Source organism: Rhynchophorus ferrugineus, unplaced genomic scaffold (assembly GCF_030347505.1).
Source record: "Rhynchophorus ferrugineus isolate W39M unplaced genomic scaffold, kcgeb_rfMv2 rfM2, whole genome shotgun sequence".
Lineage (NCBI taxonomy): Eukaryota > Metazoa > Arthropoda > Insecta > Coleoptera > Curculionidae > Rhynchophorus > Rhynchophorus ferrugineus.
The window spans coordinates 22,414,269-22,428,848 of record NW_027472581.1 but is presented as its reverse complement, the minus strand read 5'-3'; the positions used below and the strand labels follow the sequence as shown (position 1 = coordinate 22,428,848).

General features: G+C 32.4%; 1 protein-coding gene across 2 annotated transcripts in view; it reads right to left on the bottom strand.

The window, feature by feature from the left end:
- Positions 1 to 14,580, bottom strand: part of LOC143191556 (zinc finger protein 1) — a 749,575-nt gene that overhangs the window by 335,035 nt on the left and 399,960 nt on the right. For both annotated transcript variants that reach the window (XM_076396750.1, XM_076396751.1), the window contains exon 2: positions 7,773 to 8,150. In XM_076396750.1, the coding sequence (XP_076252865.1) occupies positions 7,773 to 8,150 (378 nt within the window). The remainder of the gene's footprint in view (positions 1 to 7,772; positions 8,151 to 14,580) is intronic.

The window sequence follows — 14,580 nt, the reverse complement described above, 5'->3', positions numbered from 1 at the left end:
GGTGAGCTGTCCATGAACATATTTACTTTGGTTAATTGTATTTTCCAGGTTTAGGTCTAATTATTTGTATTGTCACTGGTCTGTTGTAATTTTCGGATAACTTCTTCGCTATTTTAAGCATCTAACATTATTTTAACCAATAAGAATCGCAACATCATTAGCAAATGTTACTATAGTGATATCTTCTAGTAGTGGTAAATTACATATGTAAAGAAGGTAAATAATTGGTCTTAGTATACTTCGTTATATACCTACCTACTTTAATCTCTTTTATTGTAGAGTGTATTATAGTATATTGTAGAGTACTTGTTTGACTCCAAACATTCTGGCTGTGATGTATGATTTAAATCATTCAGTGTGTTGCTTCGGTAATATTTTCTGTAGTTTATAAACGAGGCGGTCGTGCGAAACATTATCAAAGGCTTATGCGATATCTAAGAATACAGCTGAACATATCGTCTATGTTATTCTACGTACTTGATCAATTGTTGTATGTTTATTAAAAAAACCTAAACTGGAGTGTTTATATTAGTTTATTTCGCTCTATATAAGTGTAAGTAGATAAGTAAAATATAGTAGGTTGCGAATATTCTGGAAACATGAGAACAGTTATAAAAAGTGCAAAAAGTGGATAATAATAAAGGTTAAGTTCGGGTTTTCACCTATGCTTTTATATGCTTTCATTGCCCTTTGTGGTAACGTGCTTCATTTAATGCTATATGCATTTCTTTTTGAGATATTTGAGGACTTATTGTATGATTTTCATAAATATTTTGATACAGTTGACAGTTCATAAGAGATTTATTCAATATTCAATTATTTGTTCAATATAAGAAAAATTATAGATCTCTGCGTAAAACGTTTCTGTAAAATTAATTACTGGCGGTGTTGGTAAACCCTGCGATAGACCATTGTAGAGCAGCATGAAGAACGCCCGCCAGGTTTGAGATGCTCATCGTGCGGTTCTAAGATGATAACATCGGCCTTTTTACTGTTGTACTTGATAGATTTATTATTTACACTTTGTTGATATTTATATTTCGATGCAGCAACTTCCAAAACGGCGGCCGTACTAATCCAGTATGTGTCTTTTTCTAATTTTAGTTTTTGCCATGAAACAAACAAACAAAGATAACGATTCGTTTTTAACGTTTGTTCTATAGTCCCATTTACTAGATACACAAAAATAATTTTTGTATAGAAAAGGAGTATAAAAAAGATTCCATGCCGGCTCAGTGGCGCAGTGAGCGTTTTGCGTTTGTGATTGCTTAACATTTGTGATTGTTCTAGGCAAGAGTGTAAAATCCGACAAGGAAAATGATCCCAGTCACGCTAGTAACCAGGCTGGCTAAGACCGCATGTCTTCTGGGATGATTTCTAAAATTGGTCACTGGCCACTCGGTAGGTTTAATACTGAGGACCGCGGTTCGGAGCCCACGTTAAACTTTAGGTCCAGTCCAGATAAACCTATAATTGGTAAAAGGAGACCTCCTTGAGAAAAATTCCACAAAGATAACGGAATATATCCACACTATTTTAATATTTTCTTGAATATATTTCCTTTAAAGTTTGATTTAAGCCAAATCGTTGACACAGTACAACAATTTTCATAATAAAATCCAATATAAACCTATTAATATATTAAAAAGGTCAGTATACATATTATAAATAAGTTCAGTTTATTAACCTATTCTAGAACAATATTTTGCAAATATAAATGGATATATGCTGTTGTGAATAATAGATAAAATGAATCCAAGAAAAAAACTATCGAAAAAAAGTTGTGCTATCGTTAACACTAACAGAGACAGAAATTGTTGATGTATAGGTCTGGTAAACCAGCCGAGATTTGTCCAACGGAAAGAATTCCAATAGCAAACTCCTGGCCATCTCGGTGGACTAGAAAATTTGGGTTTCGCATTTATGAAATTTATAGGGCCAATTTCGTGCGGCGGCATAATTATGATCCCGGCCAATAAGAAATAGGAAGTTTATAAGCAAGTTTTGCCGGGAACAAGAGCGCTAAGCGCCAAGAGGAGGAATTTTAGGCTCGGAGTCCGTCCCCGGAGATCCTTGCGGTCTGAAGAACATCCATTCCAACTCATATCCGACGTTTCTCCCGCTGAACTTACACTTTGTTACGTGAAGTTCGCCGCTCATGATCTATGTTGCTATTAAATTCAAACATCTTCGGATTGTTGGGAATTGCAATGTATTATCCTGGCCCCGGGACATTTTCGTCGGCAGGAAGACCATGATATGAGAATTAATGAACTCCGAAGTCCAACTGGTTACGACTCTCGTGGCATTCCTTACGGCTCTAATGTATTTACTTATTTACTTAGCACCATATTAAGGCAATTTAATTCGTCCCCTGTGTGGCACGTTAATGCAATATTTTCGATTCTTCTTCCATCAAAAACATCTAATAAAATATTAATTGTAAAAATAGTAGAGGTAACATTAAATATTTTTGTAGTAAAATGACTAAAAAATAATTCTCTGTACAAATTTGGTAAACTCTGAAATTTCTTTCTTGGTTGCTCACCACGATGTATTCGAATTTAGACACACTCTTCCAAATATGTTAAGGTTATTTTGTAGTTTTTGGAATACGGAAAAACATTTCGAAGTTTTAACTTATTTTTGATTATTTTTTTATAGATATACTTTTAATAGATTTACTGTTATAGAAATTGAAATATTATGTAAATCTACCAATGTTTTGAGTTCCGTTTTTTTTAAATTTTTAATTGATGACAATCTTACGAGAATATGTTAAGTCTTATTTAGTTGTTATTCAGGATATAAGTTTCCCTGATTATGCCACTATATTCGCCGATATACAGATGCTGAGGTTTCGAGTATTCTTCATGCTATATTTAGGATTGCAGACCCATATGGATAGAGAATTAACGGAAGAAAAATACTAACATATTAAAAACCGACGAATCGCATGTTCAATGGCCTTCAATTTGAGAAAGCTCAATAATATAAGAGAATAAAATATTTTTGAAGAGATTTAAAAAAAGGGAAACTAAAAATTAAAAAATAATCAAATTTGGATTTTTAACACAAGAAACCGTTTTAAAATAAAACATGTACATAATAGTCGTTATAATAACTAAATAAAAATAAACAAAAACTTATTTAACCTTTTTACTACACGTATTTCATATTCTACTATATACGCACAATTTAGCTTAATACCCTACCTAAATCCATTCTATCTAAAAGGTCAATTCAAAAGTCCCCGGCGTGACACATAGATGGCGCTACTAGAATTAAATCCATATCTTTTTTAGTTAGCCCTAAGCCTCAAAAGATGCGTGTATAAAATTGACAGCTGTCGGATCATTAGTTTGTGAATTATAACAATTTGATTGAAGTAACTTTTGTTATTGTGAAAAAAAAATGGGTAAAAATGAATTTAGTATGTTGATGAAATATTCCTTTTTGTAGGAAAAAAATACAGTTGAAACAAAAACTTGGCTTGATGCCGAGTTTCCGGACACTGTCCCAGGGAAATCAACCATCAGGATTGGTTTTAAATTTAGACGTCGTGAAATGAGCACCGAAGACGGTGAACGCCCAAAAGAGTTTGTTACCGACGAAAACATTTAAAAAATCCACAAAATGGTTTTGAATGACCGTAAATTGAAACTGAAAGAAATAGATGACACTATAAATATATCAACTGAACGTGTACATCATATCATTCACGAATATTTGGGTATGAGAAAGCTCTGTGCAAATTGGGTGCCGAGCTATCTCTCTTTTGAACAAAAACAACGAGTTGATGATTCGAAGCAGTGTTTGAAGATGATAAAGCGCAACAAACCCGAGTTTTTGCGTCGATATGCGACAATGGATTAAGCATGGCTCCATCATTTCTAATCGACAGTTATCCTAGTGGACTACACACGATGAACCAGCTCCAAAGCTTGGAAAAACGTCTGTATTTTAGGATGTGCATGGAATATTTTTCATTGACTACCTTGAAACAGGAAGGACGATCAATAGCGACTATTATATAGCGTTATTGGACCGTTTGAAGGCCGAAGTTGCCGAAAAACGGCCACATTTGAAGAAAAAGAAAGTGCTGCTTCACCAAGCTTCCTCATCCACCGTACTCTCCAGATCTGGCCCACAGCGACGATTTCATGTTCTCAGATCTCAAAAGAGTGCTCGCCGGGAAGAAATTTTCGTCGAATTAAGAGGTGATCGCCGAAACTAAGGACAAATTGTACTACAAAAATGGTATCGAAAAGTTGGAGGGTCACTATAATCAGTGTATCGCCCTTGAAGCGAATTATGTTAAATAAAAAAAAACTAACTTCTTCAAAATGATTATGTTAAATAAAAAAAAACTAACTTCTTCAAAATGAAATGGTATCGAAAAGTTAGAGGGTCGCTATAATCAGTGTATCATCCTTGAAGGGAATTAGATTGAATAAAAAAACTAGTTTTGGCAAAAAAATGTGTTTTAATATGATAGGCCGGGGACTTTTCAATTGACCTGTTATTTACAAAATTATTTAACTTTCTACCAACTAATTACTTTGAAGTCGGTGCCGAGCAACAAATTAAATTTGTTTTGTTCGTAATTTAATTTTGAATACATGTCACAAAATTTTATTATTATTTTTGTATTGCTTGGGCTCGAACAGACTTCAAACTGATCAGCTGGTAGTAGGTTTAGGTAGTTAATAAGCTAAATTGTGTGTATATAGTAGAATATAAAATACGTGTAGTAGAAAAGTTAAATAAGTCCATGTTTATTTTTATTTTGTTATTACAACGACATTATGTACATATTTTATTTTAAAACATTTTTTTGTGTTAAAAATCTAAGTTTGATTATATTTGATTTCGGTTCGACTAATAAGTCGGTTAAATTTTTTTATTAAATATATTTTATTATGTTAGATTGTTAGATATTTACTCAATAAATTACGTAGGCATTTTATTAAGTATTACAATGGATAGCCCAATGACAAGTGCAGCCCGTATGAATGGTTTTTACACTAAATTACTTCCGATTTTTCTTCACATCAGCTGAGCAATAACATTACAAACAAATATTTGATTATTTTAGATTAAAAATATGTGAAAACGTTGAAAATTTGAAATTTAAACGTTTCATTTGATTTCCCCCCTTCCCCCTACAGATGATGATTTGGTTCCAATTGGACTACCTTGGAAAGGCAGTCTTTCGAATAAAAAAATAATCTTGAAAATCGGCCCATAAATGACAGAGAAATCCGCGAACATAAATTTTAAAAAATGTACAGTCGAACATAGAACCTCCTTCTTTTTCGAAGTCGGTTAATAAAATGGTTGCTACGCTGAAGCAATGATCCATATCGGCCAAGACAGGACTGTAATCTGGCTCTCTTGAATGGTTAAACTAATGTTTCTGTGTGGATGGCTTTGGGAATTTGTTAATATTGTTACAAGGTCATCTGTAGGCTTGAAGTCCTTGGTTCTGTTCTAAAAGTTCTACGATTAATTACCATTGCTTATCGCTACGTAACCAACGAAGAGCTACACGAAATTAAACCGAAACACGAAGTTATTCAAGATTTCGCCTTAAAACATGAAATAGGTTTATTGAATTAGGTCGCTAAATCACAATAACGTGGAAGCAATACAGCTACAGGATAACACCCAGGAAATCAGAATATTGAACCGAATCAAATAGTATGAACTTGTTTAGTGTACTTTAGCTCAAGTAGTTTAATTTTATTTCTGAAATTTTGGAAATACATACTGATCAATTAATTCTGTACTCACCTGGTGTATCAATGCAAGTACAACAGAACATTTCTAAATTAAGATTGTATTAAGCATAATGTAATTGTAATTAATAAAAAAAACTGTCTAATGAGAATGGCAATCCCTAATGGCAACCGACGCTTCTATAATCAACTGAGAATTACAAAATGTGTTTTATGCGCGATATATAAATATATTATACATAAAATAAAACTTTGTCGGTGACATATAATATAAATTTTGAAATAATCATGGGTTAATAATATCCCGAGGGAACAATATAACCTCCGCCCAGGAAACAATTACCAGTCCCGTCACAAGACACTGGACACCGTAACGACCAACGGACAGTAATCAGTTTGCGAAAAGATGAGGTAGTGGCCTCTCATAAATTTAATTGGGTTTCAGCAAGAGTGCTGGTTATTATGGACAATGGCCGGCCACTTTATAGTCATCAATTATCCATGTATGCCGTTAGCGAAACGTATCTCGCACAATTAGCGAGATAAAGCCTTCCGACGAGTATGCTTGAAATATTAACGCGTCAACAAGTGATCGCCATGTAACCAGTCGCGACATATCCACTTTGATTCTCTTTGTCAGGTTGATGCTTTTTGATAAAAGCGCGCTAGAAAACGGGCCAGTTTTTATATTGAGCGGAAGAACGTTTAAATCAATATGACTAGAAACTACGCAAAATGTGCATAGTTTGTTAAGCAATTTAATAGTTTTTGAATATTAATCATATATAAGGTGAATGATTATTAGCAATTCTATAATAGTAATACTATAGAGTTAATTCTTTACCTACTTTACTCATGTGATATACGAAAAATAGAAAATATAACAACGGCTACGTTATCTGTTGATACTGAAATTCTTGCTGTCGGAGACAATAGCGAAAATTACAACAAAATATAAATCACGAATTTATAATCTTATCCCGACCCCATACGCTTCCTTGTTGCTGTTCCTTAAAACATTGTGTGAGCTATGCCGACGATGTTTTGATACATTTATCGTATATTTCAAACAAAGCATCCTGTGGATAGTACTTAGCCTAATATATAGAAATTTTCTTTGAATCAAATGCAGAAATTAATGAAAACCATGTCATAGCTCTAGTAAAAAATCATTCATAAAATATAATAGAGCACATTTTTAAATTACAAACATAATATCATCTGTTTAATCTAGTCTTTAACCAAAGATAAGATGTTTAATATGATGTTAGAAACTTTTTGATCGATCTGATGCTGCCTGATGATCTAGATGTTGAGGCTTCCAACATTTCTCAAGATATAACATGAGAATTAATGAAGAAAAATCTAAAGTACTGATCACAGATGGATCACCTGGTATAATAAATCTCAATGGGATCCAGTTAGAGCAAAAGAAAAATTTCAAGCTCCATATCAGAAAATGGGCATCTACTCCCAAGCTGCAGGAGCTCTTACATCTCTAAGATGACGCGGGTAGAATATAGCAAATATTATAATGAAGATTAAAAATCAAGCTCTTTGGAACTTCTTATAAAATATGTATAATTCTCTCTATATCGAATGCATGGAAAGTCCTTGAAAACTCGTAATACTCTCATGGAATGGAATTTATTTGAAATTTTAAAGACAATGTTAATATTAACAGGTTAGATAGACAATCACTAACAACATATCTATGTATATACATCCTGCTAGTTGCAACAATACGTTTAATCTTCACAAAGTATATATTTACGTTTCAATAACACAAAGTTTATTAAACAACAGGTGATTAACAATTCAAAAAATAAATATTAACATATAACGTATGACTAATATAAATATCATGATGAAATACCACTAGCAATTAAAGAACAATATATTTCTAGCTAGTTTTGTTAATAAATTTTTCATTTAATATAAACTGACAACGTTTGAAAATTATGCAGGAATGAATGAATGTTTCTAATAGGAATAAATGTCAGAAATATAAAGTCAATATTGGTCACATACCTTTAATTGATTCCAGGAACTCTCCTTTCCAAGTTAATTCTTCCTTATTCTTGTCCCCGTCGTTGTAGTCATCATCGGAAAAATCGGTCCCATGTTCGAGTCTAACTTTCGGTGATGGAGTGGATTTCATTTGAAATATACTCCTCTTGCTATCAACTGATATGACAAGATTGTTATTATTGCTAGTAAATCTCTTTCCATCTTCGAGATTTTCGTAAGACACATCGTCGCTCCTTGTATCTGATCGGTCGTTGTTTTCGGTTGGTAATTCGATGATTTCGTTGTGATTATTATCAGAGTTAATAGTTTCAGGCACTGCGGATTGCGTAGTATTGACGACCATATCGGGAGATTGGTCGGTAATGTCCAGAAGTTCAACTGCAAAGAAAAAATTACATTAAATTCGTGTTTAGGACGTATGATTTCTTTAAATATAATATATAAACTATCGATAGTATTGTAATTTGAGGCATTGGATCAGATGTCGGTTTGATTTCTTGATGCAATCTCATATTTGCCTCCCTAAATCCAAAGAAACTTTATCGTGACTGAATTCTTTGATCCTCGGTCAGATTGGGAAAATCATCCAACTAATCAGTACGGTTGTTTAAGTTTGAACCTGATCTGCATAATATTTGTCTAACACGATGTTTCCAATTTAATATTCCATCGAGATAAATGCTATAAAAATCCTTTTTATATTTCGAAATCAAATTGCTTTTTCGAAAAACCTTTAGAAAATAAAGGTGTGTCTTTCTGTCTTTCTCGATGCTGTACAAGCTTTTGAGTATGCCATGAAGAACTTGTATATAAAATAAGGTTACTTATTCCCAAGCACTACCTGCTATTGAAAACTTATTTGATTAATCAATACTTCCGTGTTAAACATGAAGAGTTCAATACGGAAGCTCCAATCTTCCCTTGATAAAGATAAAGCTATTTGGAGTAAAATATCGAATCGAAGTGAATGAAGCAAAATCTATACAAATTAAATTTACAAATAAAAGGAACACGCCGTAGCATGTCTTTATCAAAGGCATGCAAGTTCCGTAGCCCAACACAGCAAAATATCTTGGCATAAACTTGGATGCCAAGCTTAGATGGAAGGATGATATAAAGAAAAAGCGCGATGAACTCAACATCAAGTTCTAGAAAATCTATTGGCTGCCTGGCCAAAATCCCAGTTATCAACCTACAAAAAGCCTATTTTATGTCAGCAGATAGTTAGACCAGTGTGGAGCTATGAAATTCAGCTGTGGGGCTGCTAAAGCGACTCCAGCATCCAAGTAATTCAGAGGCTCCAATATAAGATGCTAAAGTGTATTGTGAGCTCCATCGAGACCTAGAAATTGCTATAATTGCGGACACTACCAGAAGATTTGCCGATTCCTATCAAACAAGACTCATCAAGGAACTACGTCAATATGGAAACGTCTAGACTTCTAAATGTAGATAATGTCATTAGATGTCTCAAACGGAAAAAAACCTTCTGATCTTGCAAATATTTAAATACTAAGGCATTCAGTGGAAAATATATTAGTTGTAGTTGGTTGTCAGTAGGTTTAGTTAGATTAACGTTAATTGTTGGTTGTATTACTAGTTTTAATAAATAAATTTTAAAAAAATAAATCAGATTTAACCTGTTTCTAAAACTAAAAAATATAAGCATATGTATGATAGCTGAAATATACATTCCCCAATCATTAAATTTATATTTTTCAAGGCATACTGATCACACTCGTTCTTTCCATATCCTTAGTAAAAAATGTGTTAAAAATGCAGTCACTTCGATACTACTAATACGTTATCAAGGAATTTTTCAGGGTTCCAATGGTGCTTAAACTTTGTCTTAAAATCGAGAAATTATCATTATATATATATATATATATATATATACTATGGGTTTATCTGGGTTGAATCAGTTTAATGTGGGCTTCGAACCACGGTCCTTCATTAATCCTACCGACTGGCGAGTGACCAACTTTAGAAATCATCCCAGAAGGCATCCGGTTTTACATAGCCTGGTTATTGGCGTGACGGGGATCATATTCCTTGTTGGATTTTACACTCTTCTCTAGGACAATCACAAATTTTAAACAATCATAAACATAAATTTACCTATCCTATTGCCTATACCACTGCGTCACCAAGCCGGCAGAAAATATCATTTAATGTCACACTAAGAGTTATTATCAAGATTATGTCATTGCATATTTGAGTGAATATGTTATGATTGCAAAGGGATATGTTATAATAATTTTATAGGGATAACTATTACAGCTATTTATAAGTCAAGAAATCAAAATTTAGTTGTATCAGTTACAGTCGAATATTTTCAAAAATATTTCAGTTTTACATACAGCTTTGTTTAAACTCTTATGAAATGAAACTTTCCTAATTCAAATTATTTCTATTCATTTCTTTTCAATCATTCAAACTTACTAAAGAACTCATATTTTAATACACGACGTATACATTAAAAGGTAATAAGATATCGCTAAGAAAATATCAATTCGTTTATATACAACATTAAAATTACATTGCAGGAATAGCAAAATATTATTTTGGAGGTGTATTTTATGTCTTCTTTTCGGTGTTAAACAATTAGGACCTTTAATAAAAATTCCTTAAAAATAAATACCATTCGTTATATATTGTTGAAGCTTGTCCATTTATGTTATACTCTCATTGTCTATTTATGTTATACTCTCATTGTCTATTTATGTTATACTCTCATGTTATTATGTTCTCATGTTATGTTTTCATTTATTAACTTTTTATTTTATTCTTTATTCTATTTTTTGTGTAATGCATTTTCAAACTTATTGAAGAAAGCATTTCTCACCACGTAATACAAAAATATTAATAAATGAGTTATCACTCTGAAAATGCAACTAACAAGTCAATTGAAAAGTCCCCGGCCTACCATAGTAAAACAAATTATTTGAAGAAATTATTTTTTTTTTATTCAACATAATTCCCTTCAAGGGCGATACACTGATTATAGTGACCCTCCAAACTTTTCGATACCATTTTTGTAGTACGATTTGTCCTTAGTTTCGACGATCATCTCTTCATTCGGCGAAAATTTCTTCCCAGCGAGCATTCTTTTGAGATCTGAGAACAAGACGCAGGAAATAGTCGCTGGAGGCCAGATCTGAAGCAATTCGAAGCCCAAATCATGGATTTTTGCCATCGTTTCCACTGACTTGTGAAATGATGCATTATCTTCTAATCTAATATGCTATGTAATAGATGCTGTCGATGTTTCTTCCTTTTTCAAGGCAGTCAATGGAAATTATTCTATGCGCATCCCAAAATACAGCCGCCATAACCTTGCCAGACGACTGTCGATTGGACTTCGGAGTGAAATAATGGAGCCATATATCATCGATTGTCACATACCGATGCAAAAAATCGGGTTTATTACGCTTGATCATCTTCAAAAAGTGCTCCGAATCATCAACTTGTCGTTGTTTTTGGTCAAAAGTCAGCTCGCGCGGCACCCACCTTACATAGAGCTTTCTCATACCCAAATATTCGTGAATAATATGATGTACACATTCAGTTGATATCTTAGAGTGCCTGCTATTTCATTCAATTTCAATTTACGATCATTCAAAATGAATTTGTGGATTTTTTAAAATGTTTTCGTCGGTAATAACCTCCTTTGGGCGTCCAGTACGTTCACCGGCTTCGGTGCTGATTTCACCACGTCTAAACTTAGCATACCAATCCTTGATGGTTGATTTTCCTGGGGCAATCCGGAAACTCGGCATCAAGCTAAGTTTTTGGTTCAATACTATTTTTTCCCTTCAAAAAGCAATATTTTATCAACACGCGAATATTTTAAATACTTTTTTTCACTTCTTCTTTCTGGTTATAAACATTTAGACTTTTTATTAAAAATTCTTTAGAAATAAACATTATTCCTGATATAATTTGTAAGCTTCTATCTTATGCTTGCATTCATTAAGTGTTTCGTTTGTACAGTGCATTTTTCAATTTTAAATAATTTTCACGAACCAACTTCACGTAATATATATTCATAAAATAGTTATTACTATGTAATAACCGTTTTGTTATAATGTTGAACAGGAGAGGAATAAGAGAAACAGAGAAACGGAGGAACAACAAATAAATGTTTGTTTTCACTTTTTCAGGTTATAAAATAATATAAATTATCAAAAATTTTAATTATACTAGATTACAATAAAAAATTATATCGGCTTTTTCCAATTTATAAAAAGATTCTTTACAATTAAATATTATTTTATCATTTAAGTTATGAAAGTTTTCGTTTGTACAATACACTTTCAACTTGCTATAAAAAGGATCATTTTTGTTGCCAATCTACACAATTCATATATAACCACAAAAATGTTTTAATAACATTGAACGCACATTTACAAACAAAATAAAAATCATTCAAAATCAATAATTTTTTAAAATCCAATATCACTACTAAAATATATTATTCAAAACTTCATATTTCAAGGGATGAAGTTTCTCTTTCGTACAATGCACTTTCCAAACTTTAAACAAAAAGACGATTTTCCTTGACGTTCGACGTAATACATACACCCTCACATATACACACGCACACGAAAACGGCAACCTTCCATGAATGTAAATTCGTTTTTATACGACATTGAACGTATAAAAGATGCACGATCTATATACACAAATTTCAGTCTGCGTATCATATTGGCTAAATGGCACCAATACAAAATCATAACCCAAGAGGAGAAGGCATCGGGACTGACCGCCTATAAACCTTTTGTCGAAATGCACCATCCGTGTTATCCTGCATAAAGATGCGGACACACGAACTCAGGAGGACGGTATTACATTGTTTGGGGATCCGAAATAATATCGTCCTGCTCCTGCTCCTGCTACGGCGAGGAAAAATATTATTTTTCCGTTGGTATTGTGCGCAACTGGAAGGCAATCCAACGATCGGGAATTTGCCAAGATTAAACATAAAACACCCTAAATATATTACTTGTAAGGATTAATACATATGTTTTTGAGTTTCTTTCATTAGTTCAAATATTTCATTAACTGTAAAATACCTGTTCATTGCATCCATTTCAGTAAACTTTAATTAGTTAAAATAAATATAACAATAATTTGTATTAGATGCTTGTATTCTCTAAGAACCTAACAATTTTTTTAATTTAAAGAAGCCCTTGTTAGGACATGTGGGTACAATCATATTCAAATTCTAAATATTCAACTTTTCTACATTTTTCTGATAGTATGACAATACCCAGTAGAAATAATGCTGTTGGTTTGGCAGCGACCCAAGCATTTGTCTATTTTTGCACATTATAATTCCGAAACAGTATGCCAGGCAAACAATATAGCGTCGGTCTGAACAAGGGTAATCAACTGAAGCTTCAACTTCAAGCTTCTTTCAACAGTATATCTTTCAGAAATTTTGTAGAGTATAGCTGCAATATAGGAAACTCTTCTATTTTTGTCTGGCATGCAAAGAAACAGCGATGTTGTAACGATTCGAAGTACCACTTCTATCAATTCGTGTGGTAACCATTTTCCCATCATTTGGATTTTTTTCTATCGCATTTACGCATTTGGAAACGTTGCTGAGTTTTCACTAAACAAATCTATCAATTTATTGCTTTTAAATTTTTTTGGTCCTCTAGGCCGTACGTTATATTAAGATCGCCACTTTTAAATCGATGAAGCCAAAACCGAAAATTGTAATCTGATAGAGCAACATTGCTGTAGGTTTCTGAAAGAATTTAATGGGCTTCGGCAGCAGATTTCTTCAAATATGTGTAGGAAAGATGGAAAATATTAGATTAAGTTTTCTGATTTATTAGTTGTTTGCAAACTGATCATTTTTTAACTGTTTTTTCTAATCAAACAGCAAAGACAATGAGTGTCAAAAATGCAACTTTGAGCCTTTATTATTAGCGTCGGTCTATATTGAAAAACTTAATGAAAAAACCAAACTTATTGAAAAACCAAAGGCAAAATTATCGTTTTAGGTAGGGAAATTTCAAAACTATGAAATATAATAGTTAGGTTGCGTTGTTTAACGGTTATTTATATTGCTTCCTGGCTTTTTCACCAACAGATATCGCACCTAGTAACTTTATAAAATACGAAGGATATTTTACTGAAAATATGATTTTTTCTTCAATGATAACTTCAATATATTTACATGAAATAATTCTTCTAATACTCGTTCGAAATTATTTTACCTAATAAACAAAAAAAGTTAAATAAGTTTAAAAAACGTTTGAAAAAATTTTTATTGCGTTATTTTTTTAAGTAATCTCTATCATTATTATTAAAATATTTATCATATGGAACATCATCTAATTTATGAAAAGAATTTGTTTGTCAACGTTATCTATGACACAGGTTCTAAAGAAATATACTTTTTTGTCAACATAAAATAATATTAGGATGCCACTCCAGTGGTGGTCTAGCTGGTATCAAGAGTTGCTATCTTGGAATTCGACTTAATTCAAATAATGTATCTACAGTTATAGACAAGATATCAGTGAAAATTTAAAAATTGAATTGAACGAACAGTTGCGTCTTTATATTTACTGACACTGTTATTTGTAGTGTGTACCTTGACATTTATTATTTCTAAAGTGTCACACTAGTTCAGATGCCCAAGTCCTAACTAGACATAACGATTGACATGTACATAGAAAAGGGTTAAATTAAGAAAGAGAAAGAATAAACAAAGGTGGGAAATAACAGGTTGTATGTATAAAATATAGAAAAATAAGTCATAGAACTAACATAGAATATGTATAATTAA